At 41.5% G+C, this 22,319-nt stretch overlaps 1 protein-coding gene across 1 annotated transcript; it reads left to right on the forward strand.

Annotated features, from left to right (window-relative positions):
- The first annotated feature begins 9,247 nt into the window (after positions 1–9,247).
- Positions 9,248–21,571, forward strand: lgmn (legumain). Its single transcript, XM_048228145.1, has 14 exons — positions 9,248–9,314; positions 9,960–10,134; positions 11,917–12,014; positions 12,769–12,850; positions 13,002–13,084; positions 13,520–13,595; positions 14,017–14,079; positions 14,238–14,304; positions 15,814–15,932; positions 16,195–16,284; positions 17,202–17,411; positions 17,601–17,777; positions 19,841–19,908; positions 20,383–21,571. Exons 2-14 carry the CDS (start codon positions 9,994–9,996, stop codon positions 20,423–20,425), a joined length of 1,317 nt encoding a protein of 438 aa, XP_048084102.1. The 5' UTR covers positions 9,248–9,314; positions 9,960–9,993; the 3' UTR covers positions 20,426–21,571.
- Positions 21,572–22,319: the final 748 nt, after the last annotated feature.

Raw genomic sequence — 22,319 nt, forward strand, 5'->3', positions numbered from 1 at the left:
TGTCCCAACTTTTTCTGTTTTGGGGTTGTATAAAGTGCATATCCGGGACTGCCAGTGGAAAAAAACAGGTGTTTATCTGTGCTATGAACATGAATTTGTAGATGATGCCAAAAGTAGATCGGTGACCTTGTCCATTTGTGAAGTTGTGTAACTCTGTTGTTGTTTTACCCTATACGAGGTCAGAGGTAGTGACATATCCCTGTCCCTGGACCCCTCCAGACCACACCAAGTTCCTCCTGTCCCCTGTTTAGCCTGTTACTGGAGCTAATTGGGCCATATGGATGGGTGGCTCAGTGAGTGTGTTTGATGATGTTGTGTGTTGTCTTTGCCTATATTGGGGGCAGCTGTGGCCTACTTCGGGCTTGTAACCGAAGGGTTGCCGGTTCGATCCCCGACCAGTAGGAAAAATGTGGGTGGGGGAAGTGGTTGAGCACTGCTCTCCCATGCCCACATCCACGGCTGAAGTTCCCTTGAGCAAGGCACCTGGTGCCCGATGTTGTAGTTCCACACACTAAATGTGTTGTGGTTCTGTATGTTTTTTCTGCTATATGTTGAACAAGACTCAACATAAGATCATTGATGAGCACCATTTAAGTGTATCTATCTTGCTATGTTCTTACCTTAGCTATCAGCATGTCTTTATCTGTTCGTATGTATCCAGTATCTGAGTATTTGTTTCCAAATTGTGTGCCAATCGATTGGTCCGCCTATCTGTCTGTCTAGCTGGCTGGCTGTGTGGGTGGGTACTCCAGGCACCAGTCACAGCTCTCAGTCTGTCCAGTCCGGTCTGTTGTGCGACTCCCTAGCCCACGCTTCCGTGACCAGCTAGTCATCGTCCTGTTGCTAAAGCAGAAGCCAGCACTTATCTCTGCAGATAGATAGATACTATATTGATCCCCAAGGGGAAATTCAAGGGTCTCAGTAGCATACAGACATCACACACACAACATGCACTTACAGCAGAAATGGTAAACATAAGTATAAACATATAACTAAACTCCACTGTACAATAAAGACAGTAGAAGATAAGAAAGATAAATTAAATTAAGAAAGTCCAATGTGCTTGAGGGTGATCAAGGCACACGTCGGCCATAGGCCTGGAGCCCTGCCGGTGCTCGTCCAGCAGCCAGCTCTCACTGTGCACACTGCCTACCTCCCTGCATCTGTGGCTGGGCAGCGGCGGCCCCAGAGGCCCCCGGCGTGGAGCCCCATCTGCCCGGAGGTCCCTCGGGTTCCCTGTCCAGCCGGAGCATCCCGGCCTGCAAACGGTACTCCCTGGTGGGGCTGCTAGGGAGTCGAAGGTCTGGGCACCGCCCTGGGGCAAGCCCCTTCCAGCCCACCGCGAACACTGCCACCACCGCCATCATGCTGAGCGCGGTGGGGCACTTGCACTACCACCCACACATGATGCCCCACGCTTGGGTGTCTGCAGTGGGACGAGATCTTGTAGTGCAGGTGAACTGAAACTAATTCACGGATTGGGATAAATGCAGAGACCAAATTTCCCTCACGGGATCAAAAGAGCATATATACTTATACTTATATACTTATACTTAAACACGTATGAGTGCACACATACCTACATAATTATACATTTTACACAGATAGTGATGAGGAATATCTTTTGTATTGTCCTTGTGTATAATTATACTGGTGTGTGTGCGTGTGTGCGTGCGTGTGTGTGTGTAGATAGTAGATACGAGTCAGGTGCTGGAGGTGATTAACCTGTCCAAGCGGAAGGAGCTACAGTGGCCTGACGAGTGTGTGAGGCCACCCTTGAGACGCATCTACTGGACTGAGGCATGTGTGAGGCATGTGAGGCTTCTTTTGCTGCCAAGAGAGAGAACACTGACGCCCCTTAGCCAATCAGACCACTGAATGGGCTACAGCCTATCTGGACTTACGGTCTGTAGTCACTCACAACACAGAATGTGCTTTGGTCAATCAGGAGACTGACAGAGCCTTCAGCCAGTCAGGACACTGTAGTGGCCATGGAAGTAAAAGGGCCGTAGCCAATCCAGAGACCAGGAACAACCTATCAGTGCACTGACTGGAAGGCCTGTGGCCAAACTGAGAGGTTACAGCAAGTCAAGAGCCTAAGCAGTAGTTGGTCTTTGCCACCTGCCAAGTTACAGCGAACCGGGTCACCAAAGAGCTGTAGCCAATCAGGAACCTGAAGGGACTCTAGCCAATCAGGTGTTCTGGGTCAGTAGATTCTGCACTCTGTTGTTTTTCCACTACACCTCCCCTGGTCTAACTCCACTCCTGGAACATTTTGCCCTGTACATCACCCTTCATCGTAAAACTCTTTTAATAGTGTGTTAGGTTAGTTTATATGATCCAGGGCCAGCACGGCAAAGGCCCTGACTCTGCAAAATGGATTTGGGCCGGTGAGGGGCCGGACCAGTCCCAGGGCCCACTGCCGTGGGGAGGCGTTCACGGGCATGTCCGTTTACGCAGCGTTGTGTCATGTCAGGTGGATAGGGTCACTGAAGACACAGCACATTTCTCAGCTGGTTAGCAGTGTTTAATAGTGCAGTGCAATCGGTTTATTGGCAGGGGACTAGTCTAGTCCAGTGATGGCTGGCACCCCAGGTAGTCTAGCATGAGCGGCACAGTGTACAGCTGGGCAAAGTCCCATGAGGGGCTTTAGACCAGGTCAGCTATTTCAGTGATTTTTGCAGTCATTCCATGTTATTTATTTATTTATTTAGTTTATGAATTCACTGTTTCAAAGAAAAAAGGGGCTTGCACTATAGTTTTTTTTTGTTGGGTTTACAGTTATTTACTATAATCTTGAAGATATATCAAGGTATTTATTACTCACGATCTTGAGTAATCAAGATGGATCAACCATTGTCTTGGGAATGAAAAATGCAGTTATCATTCTGCTCATCAGCCTTTTTTTTGCTTTTGATTTATTCTTCTGCCTTTGCTATGCTGTGTTCTTTAACTTGAAAGAGTAAAGTTTTTACCATATATAATTCTATAAATATATGAATAGTCTGTGATTGTAAAAATTTTTTTGAATATTTATTACTGTGAACATTGTATTTATATTTTGTTACAACTTAATTTATGGGACAAAGGTATATAGTTAAATGTATCCAGGACCATTGGTTTGAAACAGAGCCGAACTTTATGACTGTTCCCGTGATTTTTTTATTTGCTCTTGGTTGTCTTGGTAACATGTTGCTCTACATATCATTTCCTGAGTGGACAGTGGCTGAAATAGGTCAGGCATTGTCAAGAGGTACTGTTGGGCCACATTACTTGAGTGTCAGCCATAATGCTTTATGCATAGCAAAAGCATTGGTGTTTTGACTGTTGACCTGCAGCTGATTTGGCCAATCCCATTTGATTTACATTGGAATAGACTTTATTTGCAATGTAGCCTACTGTTTAATGTAGGGATGGAGTCTGTGTAATCACCATAATCCATGATAAAGACCTGGTGGTAAGAAATATCCCTACACATCTGAAGAGCAACCACTTGAATATTAAGCAGACACTACATTTGTACATTGTATCATTATACAATTACCTAATTATCTGCCAGAGAGCTGAGCAAATAAGCAGAAAATATTCATATAATAGTTGTACCAGGGCTGATAAGCATGATAAGCAAGTTTTCAGGATCCCTGTATCGAACTTCCCTATAACAACAGTTTTCATTTGTCAGTAAACTGTATACGGTCATAGAATGTGATTCAGTAATGAAATGTAATTGCGGTAAATATCACATGACATTGCGATAAGGTGGCTGTCGTGTTTTGTGAGTTTAACACCATTCCTTTAAATGAGCTTGTGTGGTTTGGAGCAAGAGAGCTTTTTTACGTAAGCCTCAGTCCTGACATGCTGCTGTAGGAAGTCTTTGGCTGTGAGACTGTATTCTTGTGTTAGATAGACAAAGAAATTGTCCAGTTCAATGGCAACAGTGCTGCTTGCGTGCATCTTGAAAACGTAACCCTCTCTACTAGGAGATAAACAAGACATCACATTTTGGGCCACACTCTTTGTGTGTTCATTCACTGAAAACCAAATCCATTATGCCTTTAAGACTACTAAGGCCCTCTAGAGATTAAAAACTGGAACCTGGTTGCAAAATATAGGCTTCAAGAAGTGAATAGGCTATGTAAATTAATCAGAATTTGCGTATATTACATTTTTTGAACATGGTGGTTCAGCTCACAAAATCATTATACGTTGCCTACGTTGAGGCCATCGTTTTATTGCAGTCATTAACGGATTGGCTCTCAATACCAATTTAGAGTTTTTGCCTGAAATTGCACAGCGCCTGCTTCAGAGGCCACTGTTTCCACCTAGTTTGGAAAGCTGAAACACTCACCAGGGGCTCGAAACGTTGCAATAATAAACAACAATTTCAATTCCAATTCAAATCCAATAATAAAATAAGAAATGAAAATGAGGGGAAAAAGCAATAATAAACAATAATGTCCATTCAATTAATAATTTTGTTGTTGTTTGTTTGCTATCCCATCATTCTCGTCTCACAATGTTTATTTTCCTATGGTGCAGTGTGGTTTGTTGACATTGACAGTGTTCAATATGCTGATTAGACACACAATTATATTACCAGTGCACAAATAATTACCCTGATGGGGTCAAATTAATGTTACTTAATACTTTTCACCATTCATTATAATAATCCTCAGTTGCAACTTATATTAACCATCCAAATAATGCCTATAGACAAACTGTTACCATTATTACAAATGTTTGTTTTACCTTATCAAAAGTCTGATCATCTTCAGAGACCGCAATTTCTGAACTGGCGATACAGATGCACTCTCTCCCCATAGCAAACACAACAGTAGCAGAAGACAAACCACGCAGAGCTCCATGCTTCCCTCGCTGGCGCCTTCATCCTTTAAACGTTATATTAGAATGAAAACTTTGCCCAGTGCACTCAAGTTCAGTGGAGTACAACACCAGTGGCAGGAGTGAAGCCAAAAGCAAGCTTTATTTACAAAAAGCATGTTCAAGGTAACAAGATGAGGCAAGGCAAGTTTATTAACATTTTATACACAGAAACAACTCAATGTGCTTTAAGTACATACAATAGAACAAAAATACATGAAATAGAATAAATCAGAATAAACATGTTGCGGAAGTAGCGCTGATATAGTGTGTTCATCTCTTTACCATTCAAAGTTCAAAGACACAACCGCTTTCTGTTTTTCCTGAAAGCTCTGTTGCAACTACCACAGTTAAAAGATGGAGAGACTATAATTTTGAGTAGCCTACTCTTTCTCTCCACGTTTACTTTGTTGGTTGCTCAATGACACGTTTGGGTATACGTCTGGTATGTTGGCAGCCAAAATGTTACCAATGACGGAAAACACCAGGCTAAAAGGTTTACACTTCTTTGAAGATGGGAAAGTGCATTAGATTGGTAAATATTTCATTCAAATAATTGCATGAAATTGCATATCTGACTGCTAGTTTTGGGACAAAATGTAAAAAATATTCCTATACTCATGCATTGCTTTCAACCTATTATTTCTAATCTAAATATTCCCATAGCTGGGTGTCCTAAACATTCCATTCAAATCCTGTTCTTACCCGGATGACATCATTCAAATATTTCTCTTTCTTTAATATCCACTGCCCTAATTTTATTTTAGAACAATTAGTTCTTATCAGTAACAAGCTGTTAACTTTTTGTATCCGTATACTTGTTGATAAAGTCTGTTAGTGTCTGTGTGGCAACTGTCATAGTACCAGCTTTACCTAACAACTATCTTGCAGCCACAATGTGGCTTCATGTGTTTCTCTGTATTAAGGTATGTATTTGTTACACCCCTCCTCTGTATAGCTCTATCCATTACTGCCACCACAACCTACTACTCCTACTTAGGTGTTGCTTGGAGTCCACTGAGCTTAAATGTCCCTCACAATCCCATTATTACATGATAACTACATGTACAGTATATATCACACACTGACACAGGTACAATGAATGTGATAGGGATACACTTTTATGATTGTCATGTTTAAGTGTTGTTCATGTCAAAGTTTTACAAACTCAAAGTATATTATATTTTGATCCACATTATTTCGTTATTTTGTTTGCAGGTAAAGCTCTTCAAGCACCTCAAGCTGTGTGTATTGATGTACTGCGTTGGTAAACGATCATTGTAAGAAGATGAATCCTCTAGGGTGGGAGAGCATAGTTTATTTTCCTCTCATAGGTAGCAAAACAGTGATCATATCTAGTTTTGACAGCAGTAATGAAAAAACACAAACATCCTGTATAAGGTTGCATTTTCCTTTTTTTAAATTTTATTTTAGCATTATTACCACAATTTGACTGACATGTTTTGAATTGGCAAAACATTGGAGATTACATAAACCATGTTACAGAGGGTATACAGGTATAGGGCAAAAAGAATATAATAGAATTCGGACTACATCCAATCAAGGGCTCGCCATGCCTGGGAGCCTCCCAGTCCTCTGAAGAAAGAGGAGAGGCTAAACAAACCCTGCACTTACTGTATCATAATGCATATACAGTAGCAACCTCATGAGCTAAAGTAAGAGGCACACGCGAGACCTTTTTTAGAATCCCTACTGAAGTTACAGGGGCATATTGCACAATTGTGTTCACAAGTAGAAGCATAATGATCTTGAATGCCCTTAACTTGGCCTGATTGACCCTGTCTCTCTCTCTCCCTCCATCCCCGGGTTGAGGTTGTTTCAAAGCCCTGAGAACTGCCAGAAAGCAGTAGAGCTTCACCAGCATCACTATCAGAGTCATCAATATAAACTATGGTAAAGATCAGAGAACAGGCGAGGACTACTAGCCAGGCCAGAGTCGAGCATATAATCTTGTACTTCAGTGCTCTATACTTCAGGAAGACGACAGGGTACACCACAGCCACGTAACGCTCCACACAAACAGTGGTCTGGAACAGGGGGCGGCCAACCAGTAGCAAGCCATAGAAAAACCTTCTTACTTATTGCAGTGCTTCACAAGCATTTTGATAATCGCACAAGGTATAGGTTAAATGGTGACAGGAGTCCAGCTAGAATTTCACACAGAGACATATTCAATTCAAAAAAGCACGACACCAATGTCTGTTCAGGATCTACAATGATGATCCATGCCGTGTAGCAGTTCAGAGGTAAGCATATCAGGAAGCTGATGGCTGTGCTAACTATTTGAGTGATAGGGGGCTCACAGCTCTCATCAGTAGTGTTAGCATGGTACAGAGAGGAGAATGCTGTAACGTTGGAAAAGTTCATCCTTAAACAGGTTGCTGCTCATTAGATAATATATCTGTAGAACAAAAAAATCCGTAAGACATACCATAATTTCCCAACTATAAGCCGCGGCTTAGCAAAATTTCTTCAGGTTAATACATGGGGGGAAGTTAATATGGTATTAATATAGTTTTGTTTAACTTGTATAAAACACTGTCCTGCGGCTTGTACACAATGTGGTTAATATGCAGGAAATTACTGTAAAATAAAATAAGATATCCGGAATATAGGGTTGGAATATATACATATATTGTAGTCAGTGCAACCAAGTAAGTAATTAGATAATACTTGTAGAATGTAGATTGTCAGTAAATAATTTACTTCCATTCAGAGGCTTTCAGTAGAGTAAAGAAATATCTAGTAGGATACATACTCTCAAAGCATTTGTCCACACTAATGTAAGACTTAAGCCGGTGTTTCCTAAAAATATACTCAAGTTACAACAGTTACAATAAACTAAGATTATGAAGGCCTTTGTGTTCGTACTTATAATGATATTTGATATTCTTTGTTGTATGTTTTGACAATGACATAGCATGTCTAATTTGCCACACACAAAAATGTATAATCGCAAAAGGGTAAACATCCTCCAAATATCTCTAAATCTTTTTTCTTAAAATTGTACTAGATGTAGATTTCATTATTTTGTAACTGTTTCAAAAATGTGATGAATGCAAAATATCTAACCCATCAAGCTACATTCAGGCAGGCCATAGAAGTAGACATACTATGCTTTAGTATCGACTTTCATGCATAAAAAAATGAAAAGGAAAAAAACATTCTTACCAAGGAAGATGTTGGGCAGCCCGATTAGCAGATCACAGTATAGGCTACAGGTGTGAATGTGTGTGATCCTTAGGTACAGGGGTGGATGTTTTTGTAGGTGGAAAACATGTTGATTGTGGTCTATAAGAACACCGGCAATGCAAATGCTGTGCTGAACTAAAGCTATTACATGATAGATGCTGCCCAGTAGGGTCCCATTATTAAAATATCAAGACATTGCTCATGTCTGCATGTATGGCACCCAGGCATCTCCTGTTTATATCACCTGTGTTATACAAATTTGTGATATCTCATCTATCACACACTGACACACAGCACTAAATATGCCATTGATATGATATGGACACAATGTTACGCCTTTCATCTTGTGTTGTATTACAAATCTAAGGTATATTGTATTTTGATACACTTATAATTCCATGTGATTTTAAGAGAGATTATGTTTGAGTATGATTGTATTTGAGTGTTGTTTACTGTAAAGGCCCCCCTTGAAAACATGATGAGGGAGAATAACACAGAATAGGAATAACCTTTTTCTTTACCTGTTTGTTCAGTACTTTTAACTTAATCAGGATCCCTCCCTTACAAAAAATAACTGTAGTTATACTCCAAAATGTAAGGGCTGTATCAAACTCCCCTGCTTAAAAAAACAGGTTTGTCTATAAAATGTATGCCCCATGACTAGTCACGCTGTAGAAGTAGCCTAGGCAATGTCACTCAAAGCAGGTGTTTTAAAACAGACTCCACAGGTCTGCCCAGACTCAAGCCACAAGACTTCAGCAGTTGATAAGACAGGCTTGCTAAGACTTGTAACAGGTAGGCCTGGCCTACCAATCACTGTCAAGGACTAAGGCTTTTTTTTTACCCTATTTGTGTTGGAATGTGTGTTTGTACCCTCCTTTGTGCAGGAATTACCCTGAATGAAAAAAAAAAAACAAAACACTTGGCCTATGCAGAAGTCTTAAAATTAGCAGATTGATATAGCCTAATTTACGGTTTATGATCATATTGGTCTACGCAGCAACCTACTTCAACAGTGAGCTACATAATGTTGACGTGCACTGCTTTTTGTTCTGTAAATAAAGCACATGACTGAAGTATCATGTGCCTTCAGTCATCCTCCGCACTGAGCCAATGGGATTGGCTGCCCGGTAAACTACGCCATGTACCCCTCGCAGTTTATTAAAACAGGAGTGTGGAGGAAATGAAAGCACTTCTGAAAGATCTGGGAAGCTAAACCGGTAAGAAAAAATAACTATTGTTTTCAAAGCTGAGTAATATTTCAAGTTATGTTCGCTGTCGCCGAACGTGTATTGTTAACATGTACTTCCATCCCCTTCGCTGAAACATTAACTGGATAGCTTGAAGAAGCTAACATTAGCACAACAACATAGCCTAGTTTTTGTATGGTATGTTGATTGTGCGAGTTAGTCAGTAGTTCTATATAAATTTGAATGCATTTACCTCCACAATTCACCGATACTGACATATCATATTAACAAAGCAGTTTTGGGCGATTCGATTCTATAAACGCTAGCTTCAGCTTGCTTGCCTTGTTTGTATGTAGTAGGGGGATGGAATTTGAGACGTCTCCTGTTTGCGTAATGACATTCCAAGAACCCTCACTACACCTTCTCATAGGGCCAATGTTCAGAATCAGAGATGCACATTGCAATCAGTCACCTATGTCATGTACTAAGTAAATGATAGTAGGCATGTTCAGATATGGTTTGATGGCATCTCACTGTCCTAACACAACTACATACAGTATGACAAGTCCCATCCTCACAACTTTATCATTTCAGTGCAGCAGACAATGCATCTCATTCTGAATTGCATGATGCATGTTTCCCCAACATGAACTAATGTATTTCCTCTTCTGTCAGTTATTTCAGTTGGACATTGAAGTGCATCACAGAGATGTTTACACAGACCCTGGTCGTGCTGGGCTTCAGCTTGGCTCTCACAGCCACAGCGTTGCCCATGCCCAAAGCCAAGAACGGGAAGAACTGGGTGGTGATTGTGGCTGGTTCCAACGGCTGGTACAACTACAGACACCAGGTGAGTCCTGGAGAGAGAAGACAGAATACTGGAAGTATGCACTATTCAGCAGTGCTCATCTACTCTTATGGTTGTTTTGACCTAATTAAACAGCAAATACTCACACACAAGTAAGTGGTAAACTTCCTAATAGAAGATCCCCATGGCTTTGTTTTGTTAAGAAAATGAAGCTGTAGGGTGCCTCTATTAGGAGGTTGACCTCTTACTCAGACTTGACTACCCTAGGTTTGTTTTTAAACCAAGTGTTCAGAATATCCCATATATGTGCAGTGCATTGCAGAGTGCACACATGTACGTGTTTTCCATTCTGGCTAAGAGCCTCCATCATGCTAATTTTGGAAAATGCCCCTGTCATTTTATTTATTTTTTGCCCTGCTCTGAAAACCAAAAGACAACGATTTTATAGTCAACATTCTGTGGTTGATGTTATTAGTGAGGTCCCACCTTTGAAAGTTTTAGAATTTCTTGCTAGCATAGATTAAAAAAAAACTTCTCTAAAATATAATAGTTGCTAAGCTCCTAATAGTGCAATATTAATTTCCCATATATTCTATCATATCATACCATGTTTGGGCCATTAAAATAGCCTAAGTTGCTTATATGGCTTTACATTAAACAAACAAACAATCCAAATTAACAATTTAAATTACCCAGCTCATATCATATACTGACGCTCTAAACACCTTGTCACCTTTCGTGAATAACAGGGTATTCAGCTACAGTTCACAGACAAACACTAACTTCACAGTACCGTAGACAATGGGCCGTTTTCAGAAGCAGAGAAAGTGATCCCCAGGGTGACTTGGCTCCAGTGTTAAGGGAATGAATGTTGCGTTTTGTTCCTGTTGCTTTTTATTTATTTATTATTTATTTATTTAATTGCTTTTTTGTTCTCTTACCCGGAAAATAACTGAATGTCTTTGGAAAATAGTTTTTTGTATCTATGTGTGTTATTTTTAGCTGAAGGGCAGACTTTAAAGACAAAAGGAAAATGGCTTTGGGGGCTTGCAGCCTAGGCTAAGTCTGCTTAGCTCTTGCATGCCCGTCCCTGTCTTTAGAGAATGCCTGCAGATTTCCTAGGTTCCATCCGCATTAAATGGTCAACAAAGTCAGTGAATCATTGCAGTCTATTTGGGGGGTATTCCAAGTACGTGGTTTAGTGACAAACCTGGGTAAGTTAACTCGGAGTCAGTGGTAAACCTCCTACAACAAGAGTCGTATGGCATTGTTTTGTAAGGAGAATGAAGCCATACAGCTCTTCTATTAGGAGGTTTACCCCCTACGCTGAGTTAACTTACCCAGGTTTGTCACTAAACCACATACTTGAAATAGCCCCCTGGTCTTACTTGTGGCTCTGTTCAGCCTGCGAGCTGCTAGGCAAGATTTGGGGACCAGAAACTTTCCCCTGCCATTGATGAGTCAGATTACGAGACCAGCTGGGGGTTTTGGTTAGGAAGGTGATTTTGTGTGGACTTTTTTTCTGAGGTTCTGAAGGGGCTATGTGAGGACGGAGTGGTGATTGTTTTAGCAGTCCTTAGGTTGCTCATCGAAGGACAAGATGAGTTTCAACCACAACTTAAGCAGTGCTACTGTAAAAATGATTGTGCCCTGTAGCCAAACTATGTGTTGTATTGGAATAGAGAGTGTGTGAATGAGAGCGTGAGTGTGCACATTTCCACACTTTGTATTTGCCCATGTGTGCAGAATTAGCTAAGTGCGTGTGTGTGTGTGTGTGCGTGTGTGTGTGTGTGTGTGTGCGTGTGTGTGTGTGTGTGTCTACAGGCCGATGCATGCCATGCCTATCAGATCGTCCACAAGAACGGTATCCCCGATGAGCAGATTGTTGTGATGATGTACGATGATCTGGCTGAGAATGAAGAGTAAGTTTCATGAAACACACACACACACACACACCGAGATGGCAGTATCATGTGAACATCCGTATAAGAACACCCGTGTAAGAATAAATCTTATAGCGAGGTGCTTTGTGATGGGTTGTGGAAATTCTGTGCATAGCAGACTCAAAGCGAATAGCAGACAGTCCTCACTGACTTCACAGAGAGAAAAGGAAGTACCTCTACAGTCACAAGAAGCCAATTTAATCTCCTCAGTCTGCATTCAGAAAGACACACACACACACGCACGCGCACGCACGCACACACACGTAAACAAACAAACAAAAAAGAAACTTGCACTTCAGTGAAGTTTTCATGTTGTATCATATAGCTTTGGCATAAAATTAACTTATTGTGTGTGTTGATTCGATCAGATTATCAGTGTGACTGTAACTTTAACTATTAATAATTAACTCTTATCAGAAATGAGAGATTGCTCTGTACTTCCGTGTGTGTGTGGGAGGGGGGTGGTATGCACCTGTACCTGAGCCATTTAGTGAAATTCCTGGTAAGTTGTTTTGTAAGTTGTTTAATCCATGACTGTGATTTAAACAGACTTGCTCATACAGGTTTTTCCCCAGGCCAAAAGTTTGGCCCTCACAGAAACATTGATATGTCTCATTTGCTAAGCAATGTATTTTCTCTCTCTCTCTCTCTCTCTCTCTCTCTCTCTCTCTCTCTCTCTCTCTCTCTCTCTCTCTCTCTCTCTCTCTCTCTCTCTCTCTCTCTCTCTCTCTCTAAACCCCACTAAAGGCGTCGTCATCAACAGGCCAAATGGCTCAGACGTGTACAAGGGGGTGCTGAAGGACTATATTGCTGATGTAAGCGTTGAGTCCTCATCTAGACCAGTGTGTTCTTTGGTTCCCTGGGCTGCATTAAGGTCTAAATAGTCTCTCTGGTTTCGCAATAGTGGTCATTTTTCTGGTGTGTGTGTGTGTGTGTGTGTGCGTGTTTGTGTGTGTGTGTGTGTAGGCAGTGACTCCAGATAACTTCCTGGCAGTGCTGAAGGGTGACTCCGCTAGTGTGAAAGGAGGATCTGGAAAAGTGCTGAAGAGGCAAGTACTGAAGGATGGAGGAGGGAGAGGAGGAAAAGGGGGAGAACTGACAAACCTCTTCAGCCCTCTCTAGGCCAGGCCAGGCCAGGCCAGGCACACACTTTACAAGCTCATGTTAATGACTCTGCTCTATCAGTGTTCATGAAAATAACGTCCCTCCCTCCATTTCCAGCAGGGCTAGATCATGTTACATAACCTCTTAGGAATATGAGTAGGCCTTGCAACAGTAATGGGTAGAATCTGTGTAAACAATGTTTTGGAGGTGTGAGTAAACAGAATACAGTACAGAACACAGTTATTTCAATTGTTTTTAAATTGATTGTGTGCCAATTACCCTGTCAACCAGTATGTATAATATAGAGAGACAGGGCGCTACTACCTACTAAGTACCTGTTGTAACCAATATTCTACTAACGATGTGTGTATGTTTGACAGTGGGCCAGATGATCATGTGTTTGTGTACTTCACCGATCACGGGGCACCTGGACTCCTGGCCTTCCCCGATGATGATGTAAGCCCTTTTTCCTCTTCCTGTGCCCCTTTACTGTAGCAGCACTCACATGATGTTACCATAGAGACGCCATAAACTCTGTCTGGCCACTCCACCTGACCCATTTGCCCTGCAGTAAACTGCCTCGTAAGAAGTCATCAAAATCTGACTTTCTTACAAGGCAAGTGATTAGAGAAGCATTGCACTGTTAAAACTATAACAGTGGTACCTTGTGTAACCTTTGAACCTCCGTTATGTGCTTAGACCTGTATTTCTTATAGATGAATTAAAATGGCGGCTAAATGGGTGTTAATGCAGGACTTGCTTGTTCATGCTTTGGGCATGGCATCATCACTGCTGGTGTTGATTGTTTTGACATGTGAAGCCCTTCGGTCACCTGTAGTTTTTAAAATCTGTTTGTGTTTCTATTTTTGAATCACAGCTGCATGTCAAGGACCTCATGGATGCCATCAACTACATGCATGACAAGAAAATGTATAAGAAGGTGAGTCCGTTATTGTGCTTGTCTTCGCTACCTGGAGCAATCTTGGTAACAGTGTATCACTCTGTCATTATTAATAACTAGATATGTGTCTTTTTGTAATTCTATCTCTGTCTTCTCTCTCTACACACACACACACACACACACACACACACACACAGATGGTGTTTTACATCGAGGCTTGTGAGTCTGGATCCATGATGAACCATCTGCCCACAGACATTGATGGTGAGTGTGGGTTGTTTTTGTCTGCTCAGTGCAAAGGTCAACCGTTTTCCTGTACATTGAAGGTCATGGAAATTCTGCTTTTTAGGCTGTCAATGTCAGGAAATTTCACATTTGACTTGGAGTGGGAACCCTGTCTTTTAGTTTTCAGGGAAAGGAAGACACAAATCCAGATATAACTGAACATTCACCACATATTCCTGTGAACTGTGACACACACACACACACACACACACACACATACACATACTTTCTCCCACACACAGATACTGTGAGCTCTCTGTGCAGTCAAGTACATAGTGTTTGATTTGCTGGCTTCAGCAGCCCTCGATGTCAACATCAGCATAGAACACTTCCCACTGAACAGAACAATGGTCAGGTGTTCCATGATCATGTGATCTGTGGGTGGGGTCATGTGATTGCCTGGAGCTGTATAATGTGACTGAGGCGGTCACATCAGCATCACAGTTCCTAAAATTTGCTGACTTGGCGCCTAGCGACGCATAAACAACATTACTGACATGGTGTCTAGTCACTGTGCGTGTGCACATAACGGATGCTACAGATAACAGTTCTCTAACTGCCAAAGGTGCTGCTCATCTGTTTTTGTTCCTTTTCTGTTATATCAGATTAGATCTACTCTTCCTTATTTTAATATTTCAAATTTAATATTTTAATTCCAAAGACATAAAGACTTAACAAAGTTTCGGCAAATTTGGGATTTGCACTGCAGGTCTGTCTGGCCAAGAGGCGATTGATTTCCAATGTCCTTAAAATACAGTCGCTAATCCGGCATGGACGTGTATTTCTTTGGAACTGAGTAAACAACTGCATTTATAACCTTCGTTGACAAGATTACTACACTTTTGAAACGATTTGGTAAGAGTTTATTGTACCAATTTAAGTTCAGTTTCACTGTTAGTTAGAGCCTTCTCCAGACCCACTCCCAATTGTACAATTGTGAAGGTCTGGGTGTTAAAGGCCAGGCTAATAAAGATTTAAACAGTGCATAGAGTGCAACTTGCTAGTTTAGAACCAATGGTGGCTCAGCAATGAGATCAGTTCCTGATATGCAGATTGGTGCCTTGCATGCCAACCTCTTTCAGTGTGTGTGTGTGTGTGTGTGTGTGTGTGTGTGTGTGTGTGTGTGTGTGTGTGTGTGTGTGTGTGTGTGTGTGTGTGTGTGTGTGTGTGTGTGTGTGTGTGTGTGTGTGTGTGTGTGTGTGTGTGTGTGTGTGTGTGTGTGTGTGTGTGTGTGTGTGTGTGTGTGTGTGTGTAAACATGTGGGTATATGGGCATTGACCTTTAATGCACCTCTAGTGCTCTGAGGAGTTGGAAAGGCTCTAAATCCGGTCCATCTAACTTAAGTGGCTCTGACTTTGTTGGATATCACTGTCTAGCTAGTATGAGTGAGTGTAGATAATAGGGCAGTGAGCATAGTTGGACTGATGGACAGACTGCATCTGATGGTCCTTAACTTGACTTGATCCTGAGTCTTCTCTCTACTCTCAGTCTACGCCACCACAGCTGCCAACGCCCACGAGTCTTCCTACGCCTGTTACTATGACGAGGCCCGTGACACCTACCTGGGCGACTGGTACAGTGTCAACTGGTTGGAGGATTCTGACATGGTGAGGGCTGGATTACAGGCTTTGTGAGAAGGTGTCCTGGAGGGAGTGAACCGTCTACTCATATTACATCCAGTCACCACATGCACTGATAACAAGTGATCGACATGGATACACAAGAAATAGTAGATATACATTTGGTGCCATCAGTGTGTACAGTATGTTAATGGTATCAAATCCATGACCTTGGTGTTATTAGGCATGTGTGTGTGTGGCTGGTTATTGTGGATGCTTGTGTGACCCTTCACCTCTGTCCCCTGAACAGGAGGACCTGAACAAAGAGACTCTGCTGAAGCAGTTCAAGATCGTCAAGAGTCACACCAACACTAGCCATGTCATGCAGTATGGTAACAAGGTGTGTGTGTGTGTGTGTGTGTGGTGTGTGTGTGTGTTCGTTCGTTCCACATTGCTTTATGTAACCTACTTGTCTTCTCAACATGAATGTTCAGCATGCACAAAAACAGACCTTCAAAACCACTCACCTTAAAATACCTTTCTGTATGATGCTGTTAACTAACCGTTTCACACCATCTATATCTGTCTCTTGCCGTCACTCTCTGCTCCTCTCTCTGTAAACATACTAAGCACACAGTATTCGGAATACCTACCGTATATAGCCATACCTTCTCATATACACATACATACATATGCCTATGGACCCTTTCAAGAGAGTTCCATTATCAGCATCATAGTTGGCCCCACAAGACTTCCGTTTTAACATTTCATATGTTATCTTAATGTAGAGGAAGTAGATTGGGGCCCAAATAGAACGTTCAAGCATTGTTTTTGTTTACCTTGTTGAAAGGGTCCATACATATATATACTGTACATACAGTGCCCTCCACATTTCTTGGCACCCATTGTAAAGATGAGTAAAAATAATTATATCAGAATAAAAGTACTTCTCTTCAAGGTTGTATTTTCCTCTTAGTTTTAATTGTGAAACTAAGAAACGTTTTTTATTCCTAATTTTACTTGTCTTTACCAGGGGTGGCAATACATATGGAGGGGCACTGTATGTGCACACACACACACACACACGTCCAGTTTCAGTAAATTATTTCTCTGTGTGTGGGAGGGAGGTGTTCCCTTTATCTTTGTTTATTTTGGCCTCTAGCCAACAAAGTGTCCTTGTTACTGAAACTTGGCACACTGTGCTTCTTGTGCATCTTGCTGCATCAATAAGTTATCTTTCTTTCTCTCTCCCTCCAATTCTTTCCCTCCCTCTGTCACTCTATCTGTTTCTGCCTCCACCTCTTCTTCTCCTCTCAGACCGTGGCTCACATGAAGGTGATGGAGTTCCAGGGCGCCTCAAAGAGCAACGCCTCGTCTGCCCATCCCGTCTCCCTTCCTGTGGTGCAGGAGCGTGACCTCACCCCCAGCCCTGACGTCCCATTGGCCATCCTTAAGAGGAAGCTTATGAAGACCAACGACATCGCAGTCGCTCGTGGTTACCTGTCGGAGATCAACACACACCTCAAGGTTCCAATCTTTTTTTTTTTGTTTTTCTTTATTATATTTTTCAGTGTGTGTGCCAGAGAATATATATTTTTATATATATTATTTATATATATATATTTTTTTTTATTTATTTTTTTTTTAAATTGGGGCACCTCATGTATAAGGGTGTTGTGTAACATGGGCTTGAAAGCTGACCGTGTGTGTGTTCAGACCCGGGATCTCTTGGCTGAGACCATGCGTAAAGTGGTCCAGAAGGTAATGGGTGGGACCGCTGCTGATGCTGAGAAGCTTCTGAGTGAGCGCATGGATCTGACGCAGCACCAGTGCTACAAGATGGCCGTCACACACTACAAAACCAGCTGCTTCAACTGGCACTCTGGCCCTCAGGTAGGCCTGGACCAGCAGACTCGCACTCCTCTGTCCATCAGAGCGGCCCCTTTCTTCTCTCTGCCCACTCGGAAGGCTCATCCACACTTTAACCATAACTGTAAAAAAGCAAAGTTTTAAAAATGACTTTAGCTATTAATAAGGACAATGTCCAGAACATAATGATAGTGACATGAGGAACGATCTACTTGGGATCACTTTCAGAACGATAATAACATGACATTAATGTAGAATATTCCTGTGGGGCTTTCCTTGTCATTGGTCCATGTGGATGCTCAATTTAGTTGTAGTACAGTTGTCTTTCAAGTCATCATTTGCAGTGTGGACAGGCCTTAAAGATGAACTGAACTGGAATTTGAATTAAAGGTGATTTAACATATGTATTTTATTTCTTCTCATTTTGCAATGATTAAAATGGCTAAATTTGTTAAAATAAGGTTCTACCATGCCAGTGACATCATCGAAATTGGCAGCGTTGTAATACTAACAAACACATTTTTTGTGTTGCTTTAAAAAAGCTATGTATTATTTTTTATTTTTTTTATTTGTGATAACCAACACATTATCAACATTGATTCGTTCAGTTCATCTTTAGTGGCTCCAATCCTTTATTGTGCATTTATTTTTATTTTTATTTTTTTGGATTATTTAGTTTGTTTGTTGTTCCTGGGATAATCTCATGTCTCAATTCATATGAGGACATGAAAGTGGTTGCAATACATTTGCTAGTAGAATGGCGTGATGTGGCAATATCATGTGATGTCCCCAGAGTCCTCCTGATTTTCCCGCAAAGACACCCTCAAAGCTGAATCAGAATTCAACCCACACAGAAAACATTTTTGTGATTCAGTTCACCTGCTCTGTTATATAGATTTAGCCAAGACTATATATATATATATATATATATATATATATATATATATATATATATATATATATATATATATATAAAAAAATCTTACAATAAAACACTTAGAAAACATAGCCTTCTTACAATACCACTAAAACAATGCTACTTGCAATAAACCACTTAGACAATTTTTTCTTCGTACACTATACCACTCAGAAAATATTATTTATTTTAAGAAATGAATATTGTCTAAGACAATACACCCTTACTCTTTTTCTTCTGTTTCAATTTCCCTTTTGGTTCGATTTCAATTGTCACCCTCGGAGTTTCCTACTCTTACTTCTATCGCACACAGCTGAACCACACAGTCACTAGGAAACTCATCTTATGAAGCCCTACTTCCTCTGTGGAGTGCATTAGACTGTGTGGGGCTTGTGCTGGTCATGAGTGAGGGCAGAGAGAGTTTCATCCAGAGCCATCTGTTGAGAGTTTCTGTTCCTAAAATGCTGACCAATGAGAGCGGAAATCACTATTTGACTGAGATCCTTACAGTCACATGACAATACAGACTGAGACCGACAGACAGGCAAACACACATGCACATTCATAGGCATATTGCGATATACCCACTAGACACAATATGTGAAGTTTTTCAAATAAACACACACAGACACACACACACACATTGGAACTGAGGCACAATATATAGACTTGGTCTATTCAAAGCACATTGATTACTGGCGACCGCTCTGGCACAAAAAGCCAAATGTCTTTGTAGCTATAATGAGAAAGAGATGAGCGTCATTGCCCAGTTTGGAAACCCCAATATTTTTGTGCCACACTGTTCACTGAAAAGAAATGTAAGGCATGGTTCAAGTGATGATGATGATGATGATAGCTGGCTTTATTAAAGTGGAACTATGCACTTTTTTTTAGCTGACTTTACCTTAACAGCTTCAGAGTCATTGGGAATGGTTATATGACTTTTTATGGGTTGAATGGTGGCCGTCTCGCTTCCCCCTAGCATCTGTGAGCAGCCTTGCAACTTTGGTCCGGTGGGCCGCCAGCCTCAGAGTCAGAAAGTCTCGCGGTCTCACAATGTAACATTGCTTTACGGCACTACACACATACATGGTGTGTGTGTGTGTGTGTGTGTGTGTGCGTGCAAATATGCTGGTAACTAACTCTGTCTGTGTGCATGCATATTTTGCAGTATGAATATGCGCTGAGGCACCTCTATGCTCTGGTGAACCTGTGTGAAGTTGGACACCCAGCAGAAAGGTATGAACCAGTCTCCAGTCTCGTTGATCTCTTCCGCTCATCAGCAGCTCTGGCCTTGCTCTGTCCTGTCTCTCCGTTGTTGTTCCGTTAGCTTTCTCGAGGTCCATTTCCTGCGCTGGTCTGCAGTTAGTGTCCAAAGCAGATACCATCTTCTTATCTGGCTACACAGCACCTGCAGTGGTCAGAGCAGCAGCGGAGGAGTTGAAAACACACACACACACACACACACACACACACACCAACAAACAACCAGAACAAGATGAGCATGACACAAGTCTTTGAAAAGGCAGTATTGTGACATGAATCTACTAGTTCAGCACCGTTAAAACCCAGATAAGAGGTTCTTTTCGCCTTGTTGTTTCAGTCCTCATAGACACACATGTGTTTGTCCTACTTTCTGTTTTTGTGTCTGTCTTTTGTATCCAAATGAATAATGGCCTCTTTTTTTTTTTTCTCTCTTTCTCTCATCCTCAGGATCACGTCAGTCATGGATGATGTATGTTACTTCAGGATGTAATTGGCTTTGGGCCACCCACGTGCAACCATCTGGTTTGCTGTCGCTCCGTTGACTGCTGGTGTCTGAAATGGATAGCGTCCTCTTTGCACTAAGAAATCAACTTTTAAAAAGAATACACACAACCATTTTTGTCACACTGCAATCACATTATTTTAGGATTATTTTTTTTCACCTTGAGAATTTTATTGACGTTTTTATATTGAATTGTACTAAATGTGAAAAATGTTTTATGTGTTTCGTTTTAACAAAAGGCTTTTACTCTGCCAACGGCAAAGGGTTAAGTCTTTCCTTTAGGAAATGTATTCTGTTTGTCACTACTGGAGTCTATAGGGGGTAGAGATTACGAGCTCTCTATTTCCATCAGGGTTATAGAGTATGGATATTCCAACCTTTCTGAGGCTGTAGAATGTGGATCCGGTTTCTTTTCTGTGTCTGTGGAATGTGGAGTATAGTTAGTCCTCCAATCTAATCCACTCTAAGGTTTTGCACCCTTTAGACCTGATAAGGAGTCAGTCGTCTCACCATGTTCCTATACACTGTGGTCATTCACTACACTATCTGGTATTTACTTGTTAACCCTCTCTGCTAGCTAGTTAATCCATCTGATTCATTCGCTCTAAAAGGCTGAGGAGGAATGCTACTCTCTGGACCTGGACTGCCCAGCTGTAGGAAGAGCTGTCCAGATTTAACCACACTGGACCTCTACTGATGCCTCCTGTTGCCTTTATGGCCGCCTTTCCTTTCCATAACAGAATTGGGGCTTTCTGGTGGCCATCCATGCTTGCAGTGTTCAAAAGATGATATTTATCCAATCAGGCATAAACTACTATGAAGGGGAAGGTGCTTTAGTTGGTTGACAATCTAAAAAGAGACCAAGTAAACTGAAAGTTGAAAACTTTGCTTAGTTTTGTCTTTGGTACCAGATCAGTGTGGTCCTGAAGTTGAAACTGGACTGAGCAGTTGTGGCTTTGCTTGATAGATTTTTGCTTTTTTTTTGTCTGACTTGCTTCTGTGTTGGCATGGCCTCCGATTCAAACTATCTTCCAAGCGTCAGTTTGCACTTGTGGACAGAGCTCTGCCTCCTCTTTTCAGAGGAGAAGTTTGCTCTGTGTGTGAATTATCAAAAATAAATTGATACCAAATTGAGATGTGTTTTTATTTATTCTTCAGTGAAAATCTCAGCCATTGTCCACATAGATCTCTGTTTCTCGAGGTCACTGAGTACTTCTGGTACTGAAAAATTGGTGCTACCTACCTCGAGTTGTTGCAGCCAGGCAGCTACTGTACAGTAATACACTTAAGGGGCATGAACATGAGCATGGAAATGCAAATCTATGATAAAAGGAGCTTAAGATTGGTTCTAATGATCCACCTCCACTTGCAACCCAGTTCTCAAAAATGTCAGGATGCTGTGTAAACTCCTGTTCTGTTGGAAAAAGGACATAGACAGCATATCAACTGGCTACAGCGCCCGTACCATGTTTGGGTCCAAGTGTCCACAGGGATCAAGAGCCGACCAACGGTCATGTTCTGATCCCACCCCATCTCTCCCATCAAACTTCACTGTCCTCTCCAAATAAAGGCCATCTCTCTCCCACTTACCTCCCATCAAACTTCACTGTCCTCTCCAAATAAAAGCCATCTCTCTCTCCCACTTACCTCCCATCAAACTTCACTGTCCTATCCAAATAAAGGCCCCCCACACACACACACACTCCCAAAAAAGATGACATATCCAATGGTGAAACTGATTCATTTTGACTTTCATTTAAAACATGCACTCATTTGGAATTAGTGTTGTCACGATACCAAAATTATGACTTCGATACGATACCTGCCATAAATATCACGATGCTCGATACTACAGCGAAATCCTAAGATATCTGAAAAAGAA

The sequence above is a fragment of the Alosa alosa genome, chromosome 19 (assembly GCF_017589495.1).
Source record: "Alosa alosa isolate M-15738 ecotype Scorff River chromosome 19, AALO_Geno_1.1, whole genome shotgun sequence".
NCBI classification, from domain to species: domain Eukaryota; kingdom Metazoa; phylum Chordata; class Actinopteri; order Clupeiformes; family Clupeidae; genus Alosa; species Alosa alosa.

Coding starts and splice junctions, on each gene's coding strand:
- lgmn (XM_048228145.1), top strand. CDS start 9,994: ATGTTTACACAGACCCTGGTCGTGCTGGGCTTCAGCTTGGCTCTCACA. Junction 14,080..14,237: donor ACAAGAAAATGTATAAGAAG/GTGAGTCCGTTA, acceptor ACACACACACAG/ATGGTGTTTTACATCGAGGC. Junction 19,909..20,382: donor GTTGGACACCCAGCAGAAAG/GTATGAACCAGT, acceptor TCTCATCCTCAG/GATCACGTCAGTCATGGATG.